Below are 26,338 nucleotides of genomic sequence, written 5' to 3' on the forward strand. Positions count from 1 at the left end.
TTATTTGTATTGTAATCTTGAATATTTAGTTTTCTGTGTTCTATATTTTGATTTAGGGTTCACAGAAATTTAATATTCTTTATAGTTATCATACTTGACACTGGACATATTCACTGAATGGCCATTCAAAATCATGTTTGATGTATTAAATGTTTTTTGTCTGTTTCACATAATACATAGTACCTTTAAAAGTTTCTTCAGTTTCTGCTCCTCTCTCCTTCAGTTGTACTTAGTCTATTGATTTACTCATCTATAATTATATATATATATATATATATATATATATATATATATATATATATAAAACACTTATTATTACTTTACGTTGCTTAATAATCTAAGTATCATATGTGTTACACAATCCTACATTTCCCATGAACACTATGTCGTGACATGTCATACAACAATTGGCTACGTGCTTAGGTTAGTGTGATTGTTATGGTTTGGTATCAAAAAACAAACGGAACGATGCAAAACAAACAATAGTAGCTGAAATTAAGTTAGAAAAAAACAAACGTGAAGATATTTATCGGGTGTTGAAAAACCTGAACTGCATAACAGGAAGGCTGCTGCTGACTCAGGGAAAAATGAAAATGAAAGAGAATCTGAAAAGAAGAAGAAATTGAGGAGTTTTATTACTAAATGGATGTCATGAGTGGCTGGTATTCCACCATTTGTTCATCTTTAAAATGTGCACTATACAGTTTGTTTACATTTGTATGTTAATAAAACATGTTTTCTCTACAGTACATGTTAAATTTGCTGATGCAAAATGCTACACAGAGACATTTATTAACAAACATCTGCACAACATGTGACACTTTTTCCTCTACTAACATACAACCTGGATGCTATATCACTGAGGGAGAGGTTACACAAAGCTGCTTCTGCCCAGAGCCAAAAGAAATACTACACTTCCCACAATGTAAACACACCTGTTCCACCTCTACCTCCCACAATGCACCACCTCTTTAAAGCGACAGGCTGTACCGATCAACAAAAGTATGTCAAGGTATAAAATTGTACTAAAAAGTCATTTTATTGTGTGTTTTTTTAAAGGTGCACATATTTTGTTTATTGGTAATACATTGAACACTTTTTTTAGTATATACATTTCCACTACAGGTTCCCTTTAAAGAGGATTTAATTCTTATTCTGAATTAAAGGAGAATCAAAGCTCTCATGTAAACGTGGCCATTGTGGATGACGTCTCTGGTGTTAAAACAAGGGGTGAAACGAGTGGTTTTCAAAGCTCATGCATAAATAATGTTGTAATCCTCTATACTGATGTGGAACTGTCTCACCACAACACATGTTCACCACTGATTCAGATTCACTCGCCTGAGTGTTTTCACCGTTCCTTGGCTGAGTGAGGGTGAGAAGGAGTTTTTCTTCACGATTCATCCAGTTCGCACACACACGCACACACGCACGCACACACACACACGCACACACGCACGCACACACACACACGCACACACGCACGCACACACACACACGCACACACGCACGCACACACACACACGCACACACACACACACACACACACACACACACATACACATACACAGTATTGAGCTGTTTTTCACCCATCTCCAATTGTTCTAAGAACTTCAATAACATAGTGATACTGTTTCTTAAAGAGGTATTTTTGAGAAAATTAAATAGGAAGCAGCTAATTTGTTTATATTAATTTGTTGCTAGATTGGGGTGGGGTAGTTTTACTTCTCCGCACTCCATTTTAAGCGTCTGTATAAGTGATTATCATTGTTTAGCCTATACTTTTGTTTTGTTCTTGGTACACCTTTTGCTTTAAATTAAAAATGAAAATTAAAGAAAAATGAACGTAAAACATTAACTGTGTAATTAACTGTGATATCAACCTGTCTTTGCTATGTTTGTTTTACCAGTGAGGTAGTTTGAGAGGGAGCTCACATTCTTATGTAGGAATAAATCATAACATAACTTTTTTTTTTTTTACTTGTCTGCACATGCTGTCAAAGGTCAACACCACAGGAAGTGCAATCATTATGAGACAGCAATGCATATTTTGTTATTGCAATAAAATAAATTGATTTATTTTATTGCTTAATTGTGACCATCATCAGCCCTCCCTAAGGAAGGGTAAGAAATCTTTTATTATAGGGAGGATATAAAAAGGGAGAGCAGTGTTACACCTAAGTGGAGGGGGAGGGGGAAGGGGAGGGGGAAGGGGAGGGGAAAGGGAGCAGGGAGGAGAGACTCAAGGTAGGAAATAGAAAAGGTGGGGAAGAATAGATTGTTTTGCAGTGAGGGTGAGATGTGAGGTTGTAGAATATATTGTGCTTATTATGTTGTGTAATCCAGCCAGTATGGTGACAAGTGTGAAGATTAGCTATAATGGTTGTGGCTGTGAACAGGGGGAATGAGTGAGTGGTAGTACCTAAAGCAGGTATTTGGGATTAACGTGTCTAAAGTTAAGCCCAGTATGAGTTTTATCCCGCATCCCAAGTCGTGCCAGTGCATCGTATATCAGTATATGTGAAAAAAAAAAAAAAAAACGCTACTGCAAACCCAGGAACTGCCCCGGGCCCGCAGATGCAGCCAGGCCAGCAGAAAGAGCGGGGGCCAGGGAGCCACAGGCAACCCCCCCGCGGCAGAGCAACCCCCCAGGCGCCCCCAAGATCCCAGGCCGAGAGGCAGCCACCGCCCCCCACACACACATCTGAGGAAGCCCCAAGCAGCTGAGCACCCAGCGCATCCCCCCACCGACCCCAACCCCCAACCCCAAGGCCCCCCGCCAGTATCCAGCCCCCCCCACCCACCCACACCCAAGCACTCAACCCCCTGAGGGGAGGGCCCAGAGAGCCCCCCGCCCGAGACCCCAGCAGAGGAGCCAAGGCCCCCGCCCAGCAGACGGCTAGAGCCGCGCGGAACGGGCAGCCGGCGGGCGCCCGCCGGTGGGCCCATAGCCAGCAGGGTCCGGAACCCAGGCCAGAAGGACCCGGAACGGAAGCAGCACCGAGAGCAGCGCCCCCAGGGACGACAACCACGCCCATAGTCGCCGAGGGCACCAAGGGGATGCTGCAAGCCGCCCCGCCGGCCCCCAGGCGCACCGACCAAGCACCCCAGAGTGCGCCAGATCGCCTTTCCTTGATGCCCCCTGCGCGATGCGCCCCAGACAGACAGCCCCCCCCCCCCACCAAAGGGCCCAGCCACACCGCACCGTGGCTGGGCCGCACCCGCAGGCATGGCAGGGCGCAGCCCGCACCACCCACCCCTGAAGACCCCAGGACCGGCCCAGCCAGCCGGCCAGACCCGCCGGACCCAAAGGGCACCATCGCAGGACAGGGAACCCCCAAGGGCGAGCCCCCGGGCAAGACCCCCGAGGAGGGGGGCACGGTACAAAGACAGCTGCCCAGGTCCCGCCCCCCACCGGACAGCGCAAGCCACGGGCAATTATAACATAACCTAACTGCTAGAGCGGACATGGGCTCATCCATAAACGGTCGCATTTACTGGTTCAATAAATGAGAAGAGATTCAAATTCTGATGTAACTGGTTACAGCTCTGAGTTGCTGCGGGAAGCAGGAGGGTCAAATATCATAGGCTGCTGTGATTTCGTGAACCTTTGAATTTTATATCAGTTTTTGTAATTTCCTAGTCACTGTTTTTTTGGCACTTAAAATATTTGTATATTTTGTACATTATACTAAGAATTTTATTTTTTTGAATTAAGTTGGGAAAACTTAAATAAATACTTTTGATCACTTGCCCAGTCCACGCAAACTCTGTGTGTGCCTTTTCACTGTTGTTCTAGCACATTGGATCTTGAAATGTAGTTTTCCTCTTAAATTAAATTCCCCTTCTCTCTAAAATTATTTTCTTCAACCCTTTTTGAAGTGAACCTTTACTTGCTTTATAAATCATTTGGACAGTTTTGAGTTGTTTGAGATCTGGGAGTTTTAAATCTGGTGTTTTTAAGAATAATCCATGTGTGTGTTCTCTGTATCCTGCGTTATGTATCGGTCTGATAGCTTTTTTTGCATTATGAATAACGGTAGGATCTTTGTCATGTATGTATTTCCCCAAACTTCCAGACAGAAACTCAAATTTGGTAAAACAAAACAGGCTACTGCGTTCAAAACGCCCTCACTTTGTATTGTTGTTGTTGTTCTTGATGTTGTCGTGTACACTAGTTAAAATAGCTACTCCTCTGTTATCCGCATCAATGCTTGGAGCCCGATTTTTCATTTGGGGCCCCAAAAGAAAAACTAAAAAAAAAGTTGATTTCTCATTTATTTGTGAGTCAAATATTACGACGGTTGGTGGTACCGAATCATTGGCACATACCAATATATAAATGGGCCCATTTGCCCGTTCATGTCACGGGGGCACCAAGGGAAACCCCGGGGGCCCCATTCTTCAAATGACTACTCTTACATTGGTTCTCGTTATATCAGAATGCAGTTTGGTATGAATACTCTGAGACGCTGGAAGCCTTTTTCTCCGGTAATTTCCAAATTTATGGGAGCATAGTCGTGTGATATATTGTTTCAAAGATAATTCAACATAGATTACAATTATGCCTCGCACAATTTGATTTGGGGTCCACACCACACCAATCAGCTCTACTCTGAGCTCCTCACCCCATCTCTCCTCTCCGTCCTTTTCTTCCAATGGGAATAAGGCCATTGTGTATGTGTGTGTGTGTGTGTTACACTAAAAATTGAAGGAACAGTCTACTCACCTGAAGTCCACTCAGACTCCCACAATGCTTTGCGCTCCTATTCTATCACCAGTTTGTCAACAATGATGCAAAATGCCTGTTTATTAAGTGTAAGCACAACACACACACACACACACACACACACACACACACACACACACACACACACACACACACACACACACACACACACACACACACACACACACACACACACACACACACACACACACACACACACAATTTAAACAAAAACACTGACACCCAAAGAAAACAAAATGCAAATAAAGGCACAATATGACTTCCAAAATACACAGAATGATTCCAAAAACACACAAAGAACTTGGAAAAATACACAAAATAAACCCAAAATACACAAAAAATTTTAAACGCACAAAATAACTCCAAATTTAGTAAAACACAGATAATAAAAATGTACAAAATGATTCCGAACACACACACTAATAACTCTACGTTGTTTCCTTGAGCGGAGAGAAAACATCACAAAAACAGAGCAAAGTAACACAAGCTCCACATGTTGAGTGTTATGTTATGATGTTTCTGTGTATGAACGCGTCTCTTTTCTTCAGAAATGAATGTGAATGTGAGATGAGTGGAGGTTGAGATCAGACAGCATCATCAGTGCCTTTAGTATTATTTACAGTGTTTCCACGTTTAACAGAGCCCACACTAACAGAGGTGTGTAGAAAGGCTTCAGGCCTGCACTGAAGCACCCCTGTGGAATTGTTCTAGTTCCTTTTTAGGCCTTTTTTTTTATTTGGACAAATTTGCCACAAACTAACAGCACTATTACTCAATAAAATACTATATTTTCATGTAATTTATTGAAACAAGATTATTTTATGCTGTAGAGGCCATTTCATCACACGTATGACAAAAGGAGACAATAATTACCTGCATTTTACATCGAAGGCCACATCTACTTATTATTGAAGTAATGACATAAAAGTTGCATTTGTAGATTAAAAAAACCAAAAAAAAAACAATTACATTTTAAACTAGAAGTGCAAACAGTTATGAAAGGGGGGTAGCAGGTCGAGGGTAGCATGGAAGTGCGTCACGAAGGATGACGGGCTTGGGGCGAGCGTCAGGACACAGGCCAATGTGCCATTGTGAACAGGTGGATATGAAGTTTTAGAAGATGTGATTTAAAATGTGAAAGTTACAGGCCAAAAAGCGTTTGCACCCAATATAGCACCACCTAGTGGCGCACATTATGGTATATGTGATCTGTGTGCTCTTCTATAGTTAACCTGTAAATTTCACATCCCTCAACATAATACTTCAGCTGTTTGTTTAATTATATGTTATGTTGTAATAAGCCACACCCACTTTGACCAATCGCAATTAACTTTGAGATACGGCCCCAAGAGCGTCCCAAGGTCATACCCACCAAATTTGGTAAAAATCGGTCATGCCATTGAACAGATATAAAATTCCCATATTTGCAGCGCCATCTAGTGGTGTAAATTATTAAAATTTTGCTTATACCCTTACAGTCACATGCCAACCAAGGATCTCAGATTTGGTGTTGTTACCATTTATTTTGACAGAGATATACAACAGTTATACATTTTTATAGTTAGCTAGAAAATTTTACTCAGTAAAAATGTACGCACATTTTGACCAATTTAAATTCTTTACTAAACTTTAGATCAGGTCCAACTGAAGATTCTACGTTTCGCGCTGATTAGACAAAACCCCAAGGAGCAGTTAAAAAAGTAGGTTTTTGATGTGTAGTGCTTTAAAAAGAGCAATTTGGCGTGGGAGTGGGCGTGGCTTATGTCAGAAGATGTGATTTGATGTGATATAAAGTTTATGAAGATGTGATTAAAAATGTTAACGTTAGAGGCCAAAATGTGTTTGGATTTATAGCACCACCTAGTGGCACATTATTTTGGTATGGGTGGTCTATGTGGTCTTCTATATCTACCCTCTCAACATAATAATTCAGCTGAAATAAATGTTTGTTTATTTATATGTTATGATGTAATAAGCCATGCCCACTTTGACCAATCCTGAATAAATTTGACAAATCCCCTCAGGAGGGACCTAAGATCAAATCCTCCAAATTTGGTAAAAATTGGTCTTGCCATTTAAGAGATATAAATATTTCATATTTGCAGCGCCCTTTAGTGACCTACATTATTCAAATTTGCCGCGTACCCCCACAGTCACATGCCAAACAAGGATCTCAGATTTGGTGTTGTTACCATTTATTTCGACCAAGATATGTACCAGTTCGCGTTTTCATAGCTAGCTAGAAAACTTTACTTGTTAATAATTTGCGCATATTTTGCCCGAACAAAATTATTCCCTGAACTTTAGATCAAGTCCAACTGAAGATTCTACGAGCCCAGTTTCAGGCTGATTGGACAGCTTGAAGAAGTAGGTTTTCCAGTTTTCGCAATATTACTCGGAGAAAAGCTAGGCGGAAATGGGCGTGGCCAAGCCCAGGTGATTCAGTGACATTCAAAGAATCTGAGTATATGAAGTTTTTGAATTAGCAACAAACGGTGTGGCAGTTAAAGGCCAAAACACGTTGACCTTGGTTATAGCGCCACCTGCTGGCAGACATATGTGGGTTTTTGCGTCCAAGGTACGCAGGGGGTCTGGACCCACCCCCCAAAGGGCATCACTCTACCTTTGCACGGTTTAGCCTGTAGCACCACTTTTACCGGGGGAAACATAATAATAAAAATGCTTACATATGCGGTTCCCTGGGCCTGCGGGCGTGGCCCCCTAATTACACTCATTTTGAATTTGTAGATGAATCCTTAGGGAACCGATGTTCAAAACACATTTAGAGGTTTAGGAGATTCTGTTGTTCCAGGAAATTATAAAGAGGGTACTAATGATATGAAGAGGAGGTACACGTGAGGTGACAAAAATGCAAAGGAGGTACATAAAACAAAAAAGGATTGAGAACCAATGGCTTATAGAATGTTTTAGATTCTACTTGATCTTTGACGTCACCCCATCTTCTACGGAAAGAGACCTGCTTTCACTGCAACCAGCTACAAACCTGTTCTGTTACAGTTTGTAAAACTCAGCACTTGCTCCTGTATTAAAATAATAATACATATAAACTCCAGCGTGGAGCGGCTCAGTGAAGGTGGTGTTCACTGTGAGGAGCAGAGTCATGGTGTCACCAACGCTGTAGAAGCTCAGAGTTGCTGCTATGTGATCCACGTACACTCCTATCCTGGAGGAAGCAGGACCTGAGACCTTAGTGCGGATGCCGTTGTGGATAAATGTGTAATTGTTTTGAAAACACTCTAACATCCATGATTTGTCATTAGATCCAAACTCACAGTTCCTAATGATGCTCTTGTATGCGACCCCTACACTAACATATCGCCCTCCCACCTCCACCTCCCAGTAACAACGTCCAGTCAGACTCTCTCTGCTCAGGACCTGAGGATACTCAGTGAACCTGTGTGGATGATGAGGACGATGCTGATCTTTTCTCATTAATGTTACTTTTCTGTTTCCTTCTGATAATCTGAGCCATTTGTTAGCTGTGTTTGGATCCAGAGTGATTTCCTGTATGAATCCAGCTTTGCTCGTGGGCTCTGGCAGCTGTAGAACCTTCACTCTCTTCACAGTCCCACAGACTTTGGTCCAGTCCTCCCTCAGGGTGGTGTGGAGATGCTCTGTGAGCTCCTGGAAGCAGCTGTGAGGATGTGTGTGTGTGATGGAGGAGTGTGTGGACACACTGAGCGCTGACAGGGAGCTATAGCGGAGGACAAACTGGATGTGGTCCTCAGTGGTGGAGATCTGCTGCAGCTCAGCATCTCTCTTCTTTAACTCACTGATCTCCTGCTGCAGCTTCTTCTGATGCGCTCGCACCGCGCTGACTTCAGTCTGCTGCTTGGATCGGACCTCCTTCTCCAGCTCAGAGCTTCTTTTGTTGAGGACACGGATCAGCTCAGTGATGATCAGCTGACTGTGCTGCACTGCGTGATCAGCAGAGAGCTGGATGCTTATCAACTGCTGATTAAGCACCTGCAGCCCTTTCTCTCTGTCCTGGATGTTCTTGTGGATATCAGCTTGACTCTCCTGCAGCTCTCTCTGCCTCTCGGTGCGTTCTGCTGCACCTGAAACCATGTCGTGGCCTTTATGTTCCTCCATGGAGCAGAGGATACAGATACACTGCTGATCAGTGCGGCAGAACATCTTCATCACCTCATTGTGACGAGAGCAGATGTTCTCCTGGAGCTTCTTGGAGGGATCCACCAGTCTGTGCCTCTTTGATGGAGTGATTTCATTGTGTCTCTGAAGATGTTCCTCACAGTACGATGTCACACAGGTCAAACAGGACTTAACAGCTTTCACTTTCCTTCCCGTGCAGACGTCACAGGTCACGTCTTCAGCTCCAGCAAAGCTTTGAACACAAGGATCGTCCTGAATATGGAGAGAAGTTTGTAAAAAAAATATTTGCAAATAAATCCAATATTTTCACGTGTTTTCTGTTTTTCAGATGCCTAAAAATATGAAAAATACATGTGAAAATCTGAAAAAAACATCAAAATCTGAAAAATACATGTGAAAATTTTAAAAATACATGTGAAAATATGAAAAACAAGTGAAAATCTGAAAGAAACAGCAAAATCTGAAAAATACATGTGAAAATCTAAAAAAACCCCCTGAAAATCTGAAAAACACGTGTGAAAATCTGAATATAAAAATGACCTGTGAAAATCTGAAAAACATGTTTAATAATATTAAAAATGCGTGAAAATCTAAAAAATACACTTCAAAATGGCGACCGTGGTTCAGGTGGTAGAGGGTCGTCTTCTGATCAAGAGGTTGGGGGTTCGATCCCTGACTATGTGTCGAAGTGTCCTTGGGCAAGACACTGAACCCTAAGTTGCTCCCAATGGTCGACTAGCGCCTTGCATGTCAGTCCTGTCCCACTGGTGTGTGAATGTGAGAGTGATTGGGTGAATGAGCTGATATGTAAAGCGCTTTGGGACTGCTTCAGTGTGGTGATAAAGCGCTATATAAATCTAGTCCATTTTCCATTTTCCAAAATAAAAAAAGGTGTAAATATAATAAAATATACATAAAAATTTCAAAAACATGTTTAATAATTCTGAAAACATGTGAAAATCTCAAAAATACACGTTTAAATCAAAAAAGTGAAAATCTAAAATAAATACGTAAAAAACTGAAAAACATGTTTAATAACCTTAAAAACACGTGAAAATCACAAAAATACATGTGAAAATCTAAAAAAGATGTGAAAATCTGAAAAACACACGTGAAGATTGTGGATCTCTTTGTGAATTTGTTGAGCGAAATCTTTCTTTATACCTGAATTCTGCTTTTCCTCAGCTCCTCGACCAGCTCTGCCAGCATGGTGCTGGTCATCAGGACAGGCCTGGGTGTGAACTTCTGTCTGCACTGAGGACAGCTGTACACATCCTTCTTCTTCTCTACATCCCAGAAGTTGTTGATACACGTCCTGCAGTAGCTGTGTCCACAGGGAACGGTCACCGGCTCCTTCATATAGGGAGAGATTTGTCTCAAAAATATTCACAAATACATCCACCATTTACAGTACATGTGTTTTATGATGTGTGTGTGTGTGTGTTTATCAAGAATTATCATGTGTTAATCTTTAATTGTGCTTGTGAATCGTGTAAAGTATGTCTTTGTGGTCCGGCAGGCGCGTGCATTTATTTTTGAGACAAACACAACACAGTTTTGCTCAGATTCACACACACAAAGATCCTGATCCACATGTGTGTAAAGCACCAGCCCTCCACTAGGGGGCAGTATTCAAGTCTCTGATGAAGATGAATTCCATTTTACCAGAAGTCTAATACCTGATGGTAATGTTGTGTGATATAACGACATATATACATAGTTGTGCAATATATAACCATCTAGTGTACGATATCACCCTCTACGGTTTCTATGTGTAATTTAATGTGTGCGTCTTTGTAGCTAAAATATGATGAATCAGGCTAATCTGCTATTTAGCAGTAGCATGTTAGCATCACCCAGAGATACTAGTTAACAGCACCGTTAGAGGAGCAGCTGGTCCTTGTGTAGCTACCATCAGCAACTGAAGCCACGCCCACTGGTCAGGTTCAGCCTAATTCTACATCATTTAAACAGCAGACTTGAGCGCTAAGTGTTTTGTTTCGAGACACAAAGATGCACAAAATGGATACTATGGTATGTGGAGGTGAAACGTTGCTTTTTTCACCCAGATTGGAATCATCAATTAGTCTGGTTACAAACTGTCACTACAGCTAATGTGATTCTTCCAAGCAAAATAGCTGCAAACGTGTCTCACAATTTATCTCCTTTTAAAGAATAGAACCAAACAAATTATCTACCATCATATATGGAGTCAAATTCACTACAGGTACGGTCAGTAGTGGAACAAATCAGAGCCAGGCTGGGGGCGGGGCAAATGACCGAGCCCTTTTTATCCAAATAATAAAGCTAATTTTACAACATACATATGCCCGCAGCAGCGGGGCGTACAAGCTTTGACACCACGGAAAGTGACTGTCATTTTAAATTCCATCAAACGAACATGAAGTATAATAAAACAAAACATTAGGATGGTCACTAACATCAATTTAAAACATCTCAGCACCACGGATAGCGACCGTTTTATTTTGACACCCACTTTAACCATTTCAACTCAGAGCCTGTATCAGTAGATATAAAGTTTAGTTAAACTGGCACAATGACCCACATGTTCACAAACACTATTTAATATGAAGTACTATAGACCAACTCACCACTATTTGAAGGACATACGACGAGACTTGCGCTCAGTGAACTCGTCCACGATGTATGTTCATTTTCTTTGTTCTCACATTCTCTATAGACAACATGTTAAGTCTCTCCTGTCCCACTGTGCTCCTCATATGGTTTTTAATACGTTTTAACTTGAAGAATAAGCGAGACACGTGACTGACGTGCACGCGCATACTCTGAGCAGAAACCATGTTGTTTACATATGTGACGCTTGAAAAATGGCAATGAATGAATCGCTGTTAAAACTCATAAATAATTTATAGTATGTAGAAAGCTTTTCACATGAGGACGCTGACACTTATTTAAGGAAACTCACTTTAAGTACAGGTGAACAATGCAGACACATGCAGCATTCCTGAAAACAAGTGGTCATCTGATGTGCACTCCTGGCCAGATGTTCAATGGCCAGACATTTATACATATCTCATAGAAAAACCTAGAGTATATATGAAAGAAAACCTAAAAACATTAAGTCTCTAGATGTTTATAACTGTTATGAACAGGCAGGTAGGCGGGCTGCTGTACTCCTGTTACCGAGGGTTTACGTGTATTTCCACTTATTCTGATCAGTTTTAATGGATGAGTTTCCATCTCTACATGAAGTCTCCTCCTCACTGTCCCACGTCTACATATCAGTCCATTTACAGCTTTTTATGGTCACTTTTTACTGGATCCAGACTGAGATAACGCTCCGTCCTGCGCACACATGCACCTATTTTAGTATGCTTACGTCACACATCATGGGTCTATATAACACATGTATAAATCTGTATGATGGGTGATGTTAAACAGACTGCCCAAACTCTGTGTGCCTCTGGGCACAAGTCATGGAGGGCCCGCCTTCTCCAGCTCCCCTGAGCCGTGGTAGAGGCCCGACTCCCTTAAGTTTGACCTCCTATCCAGGGGCGTGCCGCCCTCCCAGCCCCCCCTGAAGCCCCGCCTCTGGGTACGGTTTAAAACCTTAGCAGTAGACATTATTGTTGGCTTTTGCACCCTCTGGTGGTACTTCCACATACACATTTACAAATCAGAACACGTGACAACAGTATTTGCAGCAAAAGTCATGAATATTCCTTCATTGAGAAGTTCCTTAACTCATTTGCTACCAGTCATTTTCAGAACAGCTACCCCCCTCACTGTCAGCCATTTTAGAGCATTTTGACTGATCTTTGAAGACCCACAGAATATTCTCAAGGGTGTGCAACGTCAAATTTGTTTGGACTGCAATGATACAGCTAATAAATTATTTCATAAATAAATGCTTTAAAAATTCTGTGACAGTCCTACCTCTACAGTGATAATGTCATCAGTCCTACCTCTACAGTGATGATGTCATCAGTCCTACCTCTACAGTCATGATGTCATCAGTCCTATTTCTACAGTGGTGATGTCATCAGTCCTACCTCTACAGTCATGATGTCATCATGACTGTAGAGGTGGTCAGTAATGGTCAGTAATTTCAACCAGGGTAAAAAATGTAGCTTTTAAAATGTGCACATTACAGAGTTTAAAGTAGGTGAAGAGACAATTACAAAATGGTGTATTAATATAAATAGACAATTGATATGTGAAAAGATATTTATTGAATAGATAAAAATGAGTTTCAAAAAAAGAAACAAAGAACAATTGTAGAAACGAAGTAGTTTTAGTCGTCTGGCTCACTGATGGGGTCTGTTCCCGGGTCCTCTTTTGGTGTTGAAAGTAGATGATTTGTTTGTGTGTGGGTATAAAACAGATGTAAATCATTAGACAACAAGGTTACATTGTGTAATCTTTGGGAATGTGTGTTTGTGGTAGTGTGGTAAAAGAAATAACAGCTCTTCATGACATCATCACTGTCATTTTGCCATTCACATGTGCAATTCCTGCAAAATATGAAATTTTTCGCCAGTCCTAATATGCCTAAAAAATTTGTACTCAGGCCCTAATTACGCCATAATTGTAATTTGTGTAATTCTCAATTACATGATTACAATTATAATCGACCCCACCCTCGATGCAAGGGAACTGTGGCAAAATTAAAACCAACAATAAACATTGAAAGTAACAAGTAACTTTTACTCTGAGTATTATTTAATTGAGCTACTTTTTACTTGTGCTTGAGTATTTTATGTATGACTTACTTGTAAATGTCTTTGAAATTTGTGAAAATGATAAAGTTCACTTTTAATTTGAAACGCCTTCATTGATAAACAATGTAACAGCTTGATTTGATCAGATCATTGATCAGATTATTGCAGTGTGACTGAGGATCGGCCACATTCTGTCTGAGTCACAGTTAAAATCTCTCTCCTTGATCATCATCATCATCATCATCATCATCATCACTGTAAAGCGTGACAGAGTTAGATGATGTAGATATGATGTAATAACGTGTCCACAGAGCGTCCTGCTTTAATACAGAGAGATGTTTACAGTGAAACAGAACTATTAACTTCCATAATACACAGTTTTAATATAAATAGTTTAAAGTGACCTGAGCTGAGCCTCATTAAAATATGTGTGTGAACAGTTTGTGTTCCATCCTCATCTGCATATGACAGCTTGTTTCACTCTGTAGTGGATCAAACTGTGACTGTACGTTGGACATAGTATGAAAATAGTTGAATCACTGTGACCAACGTAGACAGAAGTCTGTGTCTGTCAGAGTTTTAATTAGTCACACAGCAGCAGCTGAGTGATCACAGCTGCTGCTGTGTGACGCACTAGTCTGTGTGGCTTCAAATGTAAAAAGTCCATATTTCTAGTGCAATATAATGTTTCACCTTATGGGGGCGCTGCACTTATTCCAGGGTTAGAGGGTTAGAGGAAAAGGACTTATGCACACCGGAGAATGCACGTAAAGCCAGATTTGAATGGGAACACCCACATTTCAGGGCTGCTCCACCCACAGTGCATAACTGAGATGAAGGAGCACAGCGACTGACTTAAGTACAGGAGGAGAATAGCACACAGTAAAACACAGCACTGCTGTGTGGCTTTTTGGACTTACACACATGGGAGAATAGAATCCTTAATGTTTAGAGAATGACGGCGCATGCGCTGCAGCTTTTACGATGAATGAGAAGCCAATAGGAACCAATAGTGACCATACCTGTCAAGTATCCTGTTTTGGCTGGGAAACTTCCATATTTTACCCCTCTTTCCCGCCATCTTCCCGTATTAGTATTTTCCCATAAATATCCTGTATTTTGATGTAATAATAATTAAAAGATGCCTTATTAAACTGAACGTCATCACTACCCTCGCGAGAACTTCCACCTGAAATGGCCTGAGTGGCAGCTCTCACTAGATTAGATTAGATTAGATTAGATTAGATTAGATTAGATTAGATTAGTGCTGACAGCGGCAACAAACCTGGAAGTCAGAACAGAGATGATGAATGAAGACGTTCTGGTGTAAATAAGTTGTAAAATATAACATAGAGTTTATCTTCATAAAGACCATCAGGATGTGACACAGTTACACGTTCTGTTCAGAATCAGAATCAGAATCAGAATCAGCTTTATTGACCAGGTACAGTTTAGAACAATACGAGGAATTTGACTAGGTAGTTGCAGTGAGAGGAGACACATCAACACACCGGAGCAGCCATTTGCGGCGCCCACATATTTAGGTGAAAAAGGGGATCAATAACAGGAGGAGAGGAGGGGTGAGGGGAAAAAAAACTGCCAGTTTGAAACTGATTTCCCTAAACAGAGAAAGCAGTGTGAAACCAGGAAAAAAACCGCCTCTGCAAACATAAATGTAAGCATGACACAGTCAAACAACTCGAGACAAGGCATGTAGGAAGGGTTGGGTGGGAGGTTGGCTGGGGGAGGGGGTCAGGTGGGAAGAACAACAGGAGTCCAGCCGTTTGGGGACATGGGCGTGCTGCCAGTCGGCGCTGCAACCACGCCTCCATGCAGCTGCGGTTGGGGGGTGGGGAAAGATGGCCGACGAGGCATTTGAAGTTGAAGACCTGTAGCTGCGTTACTGATAACCAGATGACGTGTGGAAAAGTTCAGCATCAACAGTTCCAGGAGGAATGTAGGGAAGGAGCGGGGGGAGGGAGTGGGGGTAAGAGCCGCCGTCTGCAGAAACTTCCTGGTGATAAGAATTGAGACAACCTTGGCTTTAGCCTTGGCAGCTGGGGAGCCGAAAGGGAGATAAGCAATGTGATTTGATACAGGCTATGTTAATTTCCAATAGCCTTCTGTCCTGGGTCTCTCTGCTGTAATCTAATGAGTGGCCTAGTTTCCACTTCCAAGCCGGGTCTCGAACTTCTCCCAGTTGTTATCCATAACGCGTAGACGATCCAAAAGCAGCTCTGCTTGCTTTTGATATCGATCAACACATGAGTCTGAGTGTTCAGAGCCCTGCTACATCCTTCAGAAATCACTGGCAGCTTTTCCAAAACAGTCGCCAGCGTAGTACGGACTTTTCGATAGATTAGGAAGCCACCAGTTCCGATCAGCAGCATGCCTACTATCATTATTCCAATCATGTAGATGTCCTCCACGTCTTCCACGGAAAGGATGGACAGACACACAACTCGCCACTTGTTCCAAGGGTCAAGTGTGTATCCAGCCGCAAACGTCCCGCTTGGACATGCGGGGTCACCACCCCTGGTTCTTTGCGTCGAAAAAATCTGATCGATAGCACTGAGAGACCAACTAATTAGTTCCATTATTCCGGTTTTGGATGAGTTGCAGAGAGAGGCTCTTGTTAGTTTCACAAGACCTGACAAAGCAGCAGCTGGGAGAGAGATAAGACGGAAGGGAGGGAGAAACAGAGAATGCGACTGACCTCGTCGAGAGAAGCAAGAAGAAGCTGAATATTATTATATAATAACTGATATTATAACGTCTACCACAGCAGAAGGAACACGTAAGTCACCATGAAAAATCATCCAATCACAAGCTCCACAAATATACACTGTTTATAAAGTGTTAAATAATGTAAAGTCTGTAATAAATGTGTCTAATAAGTCATTAGTGAATACCAGAGAACCACATGAGTGAGTATGAGAAATTATAATAAAATATATAATAAAAATAAAATGTTAATGTTTAACTTAAAGACAAACAACGTGAAATTAACAGTAAATATACAACATGTTGACTTGTATATAAACTGTAAGTATATTAAATAAACACATGTGATTCATATACACATTTATGTTTTCATTTAGGCTGTTTTATAATTTAGGAATTAGGGCTGGGCGATATATCGAGATTTAAGATGTATTGAGTTTTCTATTTTGGTGATATAGAAAACTATAATATTTCATATATCATATGAAACAAAATACTAGTTTTAAGAGTCGCTGCTTTTACTTTTCAGAACAACATGTAAAGCTCAGTTTGATGATTAATGAGTGTCACATATTGATCAGCTGTTTATTAATAAATGTCTCTGTGTAACATTTTACATCAGCAAATTTAACCCAGAATAGTTTTTCTGATCAGAATTTATTTAATAAAATTATCTAGATTTATATCATTTATCACCATTATGAGAAAATATATTGAGATATGAGTTTTGGTTCATATCACCAGCCCTAGTAGGAATGTTCACAGCATTTTAATGTTAATAAAGGTCGACCTACCAGATTATAATCACATCATTATATTTAGTAAGTGGTTGATAAGTGGATATTTTAGATTTATTGTACACTTGTCTTAATATAAAGGATATTAGAGCTTGGTTGGGCAGGTGGGACGACTGGTAGTGGTCGCCAGAAAATTTCCCTTATTTTCAAATCAAAACTTGACAGGTACTGTATGATGCTGAGACCAACAGGACATGACATCATCTGTTACTGAGCAGTGACAATAAATGAGGGACACGTTTAAAAAAAAAAAAAAAGGGCAACTGTGGTTTGAACATTTTTAAAGTAATAAAGGATTAAAGAAAGTGTTATTTAGTCAATTTATCATAGCAAACAAATGAAGCATGTGATCACACACTGATCATGTGATCACACACTGATCATGTGATCACACACTGATGTTTGATAAGTTTTTTAACACCTGTCAGCGTTTAATAAAAGAGATGATGTAACTCACAGTTAAATAATATGTAATTAATGAAACTAGTGAATGTTTGATGAATAATTTGTTGAACTCAGCATAAAATGAACAGCGAGAGCAGCAGCGGTCCTGTTGGATGCTGTTGGATGTCACATCCAACACTGTAGACGCTGCAGGTGCAGGTGAACTGTGTACGGGATGTGTAACCCTAACCCTTACAGTGATAGTGTATCTTTGTCATTGGGAGCCATAGTGCCCCGCCCTGTGACTGTCCCTGAAGCCCCTCCCTCTCTGTATATCCACAGCTCTCTCATTATTAATCTTTGATCAATAAATGGACACATTACGTATCCTTATATATTATGACTGTGATATCTCATTAAAAATACGCTACATATTAAACGCTACATATTAAACCAGGGGTGTCAAACTCAAATACACAATGGGCCAAAATTTAAAACTTGAACAAAGTCGCTGTCCAACATTGAACAAATGAACCTTTTAATATGGACCCAAACATGTTTTGCTTTAACATTGAATATGGAATGAGCAACGCTTTTTACTATACAATATAATCAATACAATAGTAAAGCCATGCAAAATCCAATTTCAAATAAAACAAAAAAAACACATCAATGGCATTGATTTATTAAATGAAATTTAAATTAAAATTGTTTGCCTCTTTTCTATTTGCAGCCTTCTGATTTAAATATCAAAATAAACTTTTTCCACAGGCTAATAATTTCAAATAAAACAATAATAAATCAATCAACCATTCAAGCCCATGCCTTGGAGTAGCAAGAAAAAGTGCATAAAGAAAAGGTTAATTTATGCTACACACTGATCTAATCTGATGTGTCTAAACCAGACACCTGGCATCTCTTCTTGGATGCTAGTTCATCAATGTCTGGGCTCAGGTTCTGAAGCGAAGGTGTTCATCAGTCAGACGTCTCCTGTGAGATGTTTTGGTCATCTTCATCGAGGAGAAAAGTTGCTCACATAGATAAGTGCTGCCGAACATGGAGAACATCTGAGCAGCTTAGGTGCTGAGGCATTGTGTCAGGGATGAACAGTGGAAACTGTGCGGCGCCCACAGCATCATACTTTGACTTCAGCGTGTCATTACACTGGAGTTCAATCAGCTCCATATAGAGGTTGGTTGGTGCGTTTCCCACATCAACTGCGAAGGGATTACTGAGTAGTTCAAACCTACATTTCTGGACATCAAAGTCAGAAAATCGCCGGCTAAACTCAGCACCAAGTACACTGAGTTTTTCAGTAAACTGTGCGCATGGGAACACGGCGGTAGAGATCTGTGTTTTTATGGTTTGGCAGCAGGGAAAATAGCCAAGGTTTCTTTGCAGCATCTGATTCTCCCACAGGCACAGTTTAGTTTTAAAAGCCCTCACTGCAGCGTACATGTCTGTGATGATGCGCCCCCGCCCCTGAAGCTGCAGGTTCAGTGCATCGAGATGGCTCGTGATGTCACACAGGAAGGCCAGCTCACACAGAAACTTTTGCCCCCGGAGCTCTGCTGTGTCCTTCCCTTTCCTTTCCAGAAACTGAAATATTTCCTCATGCAGCTCGAAACATCTGTTCAGTACTTTTCCTCGGCTTAACCATCTCACCTCTGTGTGATACGGCACGTCTGCGTATTCCGAACCACATTCCTCCAGAAAAGACTCAAACTGGCGGTGATTCAGACCTTTGGCTCTTATAAAGTGAACTACTTGTGTTACTGTGGTCATAACATGTTCCATCTTTAGGGCTTTGCCACACAGTGATTCCTGACGCAGTGATAAACAGTTAGCTCACCTGCACAGTTTTCTTCCCACATCTTCTCCCGAACCCTGCCCACCAGTCCACTCTTTTTACCGCACATCGCTGGCGCACCATCTATCGTTGTTCCCACAAGTTTATCCCACAGCAGCTTTATTTCATGGTGAAAGTTGTAGCGTGAAGTCGCTATGACTACTGTCCGTTTGTAGTTGAGCGTTTGGGTCCTGGCCTGATTGATGCGCCAAAACAACAGCAGAGCATTATGGGATTTGTAGTATTAGCGGTGAATGCGCTGTACACTTCCTGGTTTTCCGGATTTGTCTATAATACTGACGGGCCAGCTCTGGTAGTCATTTGGGATTGCCTCGCGGGCCAAATAAAATTACACTGCGGGACAAATTTGGCCCGTGGGCCAGAGTTTGACACCCATGATGTGGACAATGATTATATTGTCATTTGTATGGATTTAAAATCATATTAAAACATTTACCATGATATTCTGTTTATTTATTTTTATATAATACCGTATTAAAGCAGTATTAAAAAAGAAGTATAACAGAAATATTTTTGACTCATTTTTCCTTTTGTAGATCTTTATTGAGTGTTTTAAAACATAACTAAATGACTTATTTAATAATGATGACACGGTTTCATGAGAGTGACTCAGCAGATTAAACCAAGTCTGCTGGTTAAACCTGGTCGGGAGCAGTTTTGACCCACGGACTGTGTTACTATGGAAACCAAGGGGTTTTCTTGTTGATGAAACCACCGTTCCAATTAGAACCCAGTTTAATGGAGTCAGACTCTCAGGTTAAACCTGGACTTAACCCTGAGCTGGGTTTGATCAAATACCCCTCTGCAGCCTGCCAGAATGTACCGCAACCGAGCAAAAAGAACCAATCAGAGCCAGGATTGTGTTTGATGGGCTGTCTGACAGCTGTTGCTCACAGGCCCCGCCCCTTTCCTGGGGCTAGAGCGCCTCCTTTCTTACAGTGTATGGTCTGGAGATGGAATTGGTGACTCTTCTGCTTGAAAGGTACATACTGCTGTTTGATTTACATTTTGTTTGATTTGTAATTGTTACACTAGAACTATGTAGTGCATGTGTTGTTTGTGTGTGCGCAGCAGCCTCTGTGTGGGCTGCTGTAAGTGACACTGTGTTGTTGCTGCTGCTGAGGTGTGTGCACATAGAGAGAGAGAAGTGCTGCAGTAATATGCTTTTATCAGAGCATGTTATATTACTGTCATGTTGCTGATGGACTAACGTTAGCTTGTTAGCTCCTCTGAGGGAGGGACTTTGGAAAGTTTGGAGGCAGGACAAGACAACAGCGGGGAGGGAGGGGGAGAGATCTGAAACTTTAATGAGTGAATGTGCTTTTCATGTAATGATGTGATGAAGGAGCCTCTAAATATTTTGGGGCTCAGATTATTCCAGAGTGAACCAGTAAGAACCAGTATGAGCAAAAAGGAAATGTTTGAAACAGCAGAAATAATGAGTGAAGACGTACAAAAGCATTTGATCAAAGCTGAAAGCATTGAGAAAGTGCTGATGGGATCTGAACATGTGACACCATGAGTTGGAGGCTGTACGAGTGGTTTGGAAATGTGACATTTTAAACTTTCAACTCCTCACAGAGACGTCATGGACTCTGGGAGCAGCTTCAGGTTGGACTGGTTTCACATATTTTATACTGGGAAGGAATGAGAGCGTGCAGCACACCCACACACACACGCACGCACGCACGCACGCACGCACGCACGCACACACACACACACACACACACACACACACACACACACACACACACACACACACACACACACACACACACACACACACACACACACACACACACACACACACACACACACACACACACACACACACACACACACACACACACGCACACACACGCACACACACACACACACACACACACACACGTTTTTATCACACCGTGAGGACCAATGACAGAATGGTGTCTTATGGGATCCACCCTTTCTGAAGGTCATACAGATCTGATTTTAACTTCTAAAATCATGAAAAATTTAAGGGAACACACAAATCACTTGAAACATCTAACACTCACTGAAAAAGTTCAACCCTGAATTTTCGGAAAATCGGTCCCCACGGCGTGAGTGATATTTCAGGAGGTGGACCCCACCAGGGTAGAAAAACATGTGAAAGTGTAAAAAAACCCTGTGAAATGATGGTTATATGTGTGAATATTGTTTACATACCTTTAGTAAGTTCAGACAAATGGAGCAGGAGAAGTTTTCTTTCTGTATTTGCGCCATTTCACAAATCTGTGAGTTTGTCTGTTCGGACTTCCTGGTTACACACACACACACACACACACACGCACACGCACACGCACAATAAATATCAAAAACAGCAACATTTGTCTTGTGCAAAACAATTCAATAAAAATAGAGTTTCATTATATATATGGAGAACAAAATGTACAATTATAAGTGTTATAAAAGGGGAAAAGGTTATGTAAAGGGTTTTACATATATATATATATATATAAACTACACACATATTTGCATCCGGTTATACATATACATATGTATATATACATACATGCATGGACAGAATATCTATATACACATTAATGTATCTCTTTCTCACACAGACTCACAGATTTTCTGTCACAGGTGTTGAAGTTTGTTCCTGGAGGTCTGCTGTCCTTCCTGTTTCAGATGTTGGTCAGTTCTTCATCTACAGACTCACTACAGGTCCAAGTGTGTGTGTCTGCTCTGTGACTGTGTGTGTGTGTGTGTGTGTGTGTGTGTGTGTGTGTTCATTCCTCATTCCTTCCCAGTATAAAACATGTGAAACCAGTCCAACCTGAAGCTGCTTTTGAATGTCTTCATTCATTCTTTATTATTTCTGTTGTTTCAAACATTTCCTTTTTGCTCATACTGGTTCTAACTGGTTCACTCTGGAAAAATATATTAGCCCTAAAATATTCATGTACATGAAAATGTTCATATACATGAAAAACACTTTCAATTGTTATCACAACATTTCAAACAGATTTGATGAATTTTCTCTTTGTGTTTCTGAGATTCTTCTGATTGGATAAATGTCTGGATTTATTGCTAATGAAGGGAAATGTTGGAAGCTTTAGTTCAACCAATCATCTTCAAGCTCTCTCAAATGGCTTCACATTTTGTTTCCTGTGAACTTTCATGTATATCTATAGGAAGAGCAAAGCACAATGTTCCCATTAGTGAGATGGAAAACAATCAGAATATAAGGCTGATCAGCCTGAGAGAAGAGGAAGAGTCAGACAGTGAGGAAGAGGAAGGAGAGCCCACATTTCTCAGCATGTTTCTGATGTCAGTAGAGATACAATTATACAGAATGTCATAGCCTAACAATGGCTGAAGCTGCTTGTCATCTTTACTCTAACGTTGGGAGACAACGTTACAGTTTTAACCCATTGCTTGAACACTAGAGACACATGCTTAAACCAAAGTAACATAAGTTGAAGTTGTTGTTAATATACCTTAAACAATGTGTAACTATACCTTAAACAATGTGTAACTACGCCTTAAACAATGTGTAACTATACCTTAAACAATGTGTAACTACGCCTTAAACAATGTGTAACTACGCCTTAAACAATGTGTAACTACGCCTTAAACAATGTGTAACTACGCCTTAAACAATGTGTAACTATACCTTAAACAATGTGTAACTATGCCTTAAACAATGTGTAACTATACCTTAAACAATGTGTAACTATACCTTAAACAATGTGTAACTATACCTTAAACAATGTGTAACTATACCTTAAACAATGTGTAACTATACCTTAAACAATGTGTAACTATACCTTAAACAATGTGTAACTATACCTTAAACAATGTGTAACTATGCCTTAAACAATGTGTAACTATACCTTAAACAATGTGTAACTATACCTTAAACAATGTGTAACTATACCTTAAACAATGTGTAACTATACCTTAAACAATGTGTAATTATACCTTAAACAATGTGTAACTATGCCTTAAACAATGTGTAACTATGCCTTAAACAATGTGTAACTATACCTTAAACAATGTGTAACTATGCCTTAAACAATGTGTAACTATACCTTAAACAATGTGTAACTATACCTTAAACAATGTGTAACTATACCTTGAACAATGTGTAACTATACCTTAAACAATGTGTAACTATACCTTAAACAATGTGTAACTATACCTTAAACAATGTGTAACTATGCCTTAAACAATGTGTAACTATACCTTAAACAATGTGTAACTATACCTTAAACAATGTGTAACTATACCTTGAACAATGTGTAACTATACCTTAAACAATGTGTAACTATACCTTAAACAATGTGTAACTATGCCTTAAACAATGTGTAACTATACCTTAAACAATGTGTAACTATACCTTAAACAATGTGTAACTATGCCTTAAACAATGTGTAACTATACCTTAAACAATGTGTAACTATACCTTAAACAATGTGTAACTATGCCTTAAACAATGTGTAACTATACCTTGAACAATGTGTAACTATACCTTAAACCAGTGGTTTTCAACCTTTTTTGAGCCGCGGCACATTTTTTACACTTACAAAATCCTGGGGCACACCACCAACCAAAATGACACAATAACACAGTACATACAATACTTATAGTTAATAATATAGTAAATTTATTAATTTATAAATTTATTTATACTCACTTAGTGTGAAACCTGGGCCTGTTTCGATGAACACAAAATGGACATCCTGGCAGGAATGGTAGAAAGACACACACGAAGCTCTTCCTCAACAGCTCTCAGTCTCTCTCTGTTTTTCGTTTTTATTGCAGTCAAGCTTGAGAAGCTCAGCTCACATAGATATGTGGTTGAAAACGGGAGAAATGTCAAAATAGCTTTGTTAGCCAGAATGAAGAACTCCTTGGCAACAGATAACCAAAAACTGTCCAAAGGAAGATCAGCAAAGTTTAGCTTTAAACCACGATCTTGTTTCAGTTCAATGAGTTCCTCTTGCTCCTTTAAAGTCATGTCCTTTCCAGCAACGGATGCTGAGCTCTATGGGTCCCTAACCCAGTCAAGGCATTCTGTGAAGGCTGAAGAGAAATACAATGACAACTTCTCCTCAAGAGTTTTCAAATGTGTGCCAATCACCTCGCACATTACAGCAGTGTTGCCATCATGACGTTTCTCGGTGAGCGGGAACATCTCAAGGTTGCCACGCTGCACATGTTGTTGCCAGCGCTGCACCTTTAAATGGAATCCGTTCATTTTATCAGTGCTTGTAAGCAGGTTTTCATTTCGGCCTTGCGTCCGTGTGTTCAGTTCATTCAGATTTTGAAATATATCAGCCAGGTATGCCAGCTTTGCACACCACTCATCACTTGCAAGCAGCTTTGAGTAATCGGACCTCTCGTTTGTCAGAAATACTTTAAGTTCCTCTCGCAGCTCATACACACGGGCCAGCACTTTGCCGCGCGACAGCCACCGGACCTCCATGTGGAGCAATAAGACCTTATGTTCCGCTCCCATTTCCTCACACAAAGACGCAAATAAGCGACATTTCAAAGGTCACGTCTTCACAAAGTTCACTATGCGCACAACATCATCCAACACAGGAGCTAGATCTGCTGGTATAAGGTCTTTGCAACGAGGGCCTCACAGTGCAAAAAACAGTGCGTAACAATAACATCTGGGTTTCTTTCTTTGACCCTACTTACGAAGCCTTTGATGCGCCCGACCATGGCTGCGGCTCCATCAGTGCAGACACCTGTGCAGTTTTCCCACGTAAGCCCGCTTTTGTCAAAATATTCCGACGTGACCCGAAATATTTCCTCTCCTGATGATTTTTCTGGCAGTGCCTTGCAAAATAGGACATTTTCTCTAATGGTTTCTCCATCCACATAACGCACGTTGGCCAAGAGCTGACAATGTCCACTAATATCCGTTGACTCATCAAGTTGCAAGGCAAATTTCTTACTGATGCGCATCTTTTCCAAAACAACAGTTTCGATGTCCGCAGACATGTCATCAATACGTCTGGCAATTGTGTTATCTGAGAGAGGCACTTTAGCTATCTCTTTGGCCGCGTCAGGGCCGAGCATCTCATTTACAATGGCTTTACAAGCTGGCAGTATTAATGTTTCTGCTACAGTGTGGGACTTTTTTGATTTAGCTACGAGTTCAGCAACAAGGTAGCTAGCTTTGATGGCTCTCTCGTTTAACTTTGTGGTTTTTCTAAAAAAAGTTGCCTGTTTCTCATTGTTTGTACATAAGCGTAGAAAATAGTCCATCGGCTTGTTTTGAACAGAAGGGTGTTTCGTTCGGAGATGGCGTTTAAGCTTGCTTGGCATCATGGCACTATTGGATAGCTTCTCACCACACACCAAGCACAGCGGCATCGGTGCGGTCGCATCCCCGGTGAAAGTAAATCCAAATGAAAGATAGCTTTCGCTGATTTGCCTCGAGCTCACCGTCTTGTCTTTTTTCTTTTGACCACTCATACTAGGGCCTTCATCTGTGTCAGAATTTTGTCCAGGGCCCTGTTCGGCATTTGCATTTTCCCTTCTCAAAAACTTCTCCATCACTGTCACTTGCTCGTCTTGCTGAGATCCCAAACTGTCACGTGTCGTGCAGCACTAACTCTATTGTCTTTACAGGCATTAATCGCCCTCTGCTGCCACCCACTGAAATAGAAGAGTATTACATTATCTGTTACACTTTATTACAGCACAGACACCCGACAATGGTTAATTAGGTAATATTAGATAATTTCCCGCGGCACACCTGACGATCTCTCATGGCACACTAGTGTGTCGCGGCACACTGGTTGAAAATCACTGCCTTAAACAATGTGTAACTATACCTTAAACAACGTGTAACTATGCCTTAAACAATGTGTAACTATACCTTAAATAATGTGTAACTATACCTTAAACAATGTGTAACTATACCTTAAACAATGTGTAACTATACCTTAAACAATGTGTAACTATACCTTAAACAAAAGCACTGCTTTGC

The 26,338-nt window shown here is 40.8% G+C and overlaps 1 protein-coding gene across 2 annotated transcripts; it reads right to left on the reverse strand.

Annotated features, from left to right (window-relative positions):
- Positions 1-5,104: 5,104 nt before the first annotated feature.
- On the reverse strand, positions 5,105-22,086 carry LOC114471828 (E3 ubiquitin-protein ligase TRIM16-like). Of its 2 annotated transcripts, none has more exons than XM_028460763.1 (4): positions 21,954-22,086; positions 21,550-21,640; positions 10,049-10,237; positions 5,105-9,136 (listed from the first exon to the last, which is right to left on the reverse strand). In XM_028460763.1, exons 2-4 carry the CDS (start codon positions 21,604-21,606, stop codon positions 7,763-7,765), a joined length of 1,620 nt encoding a protein of 539 aa, XP_028316564.1. In that variant the 5' UTR covers positions 21,607-21,640; positions 21,954-22,086; the 3' UTR covers positions 5,105-7,762. The 2 variants fall into 2 exon arrangements, with proteins under 2 accessions (XP_028316564.1, XP_028316566.1); XM_028460765.1 differs by having other exon boundaries at positions 21,550-21,636; positions 21,954-22,080.
- Between the last annotated feature and the right edge of the window lie 4,252 nt (positions 22,087-26,338).

Source organism: Gouania willdenowi, chromosome 11, assembly GCF_900634775.1.
Source record: "Gouania willdenowi chromosome 11, fGouWil2.1, whole genome shotgun sequence".
In the NCBI taxonomy this organism is placed as follows: Eukaryota; Metazoa; Chordata; class Actinopteri; order Blenniiformes; family Gobiesocidae; genus Gouania; species Gouania willdenowi.

Excerpts from the sequence above, each read along its gene's own strand:
- LOC114471828 (XM_028460763.1), bottom strand. The coding sequence starts at position 21,606 with ATGGCGCAAATACAGAAAGAAAACTTCTCCTGCTCCATTTGTCTGAAC. Across the intron at positions 10,238-21,549 it reads TTTGTCTGAACTTACTAAAG|GAGCCGGTGACCGTTCCCTG; the intron begins GTATGTAAACAA and ends CCCTATATGAAG. Across the intron at positions 9,137-10,048 it reads TGAGGAAAAGCAGAATTCAG|GACGATCCTTGTGTTCAAAG; the intron begins GTATAAAGAAAG and ends CTCCATATTCAG.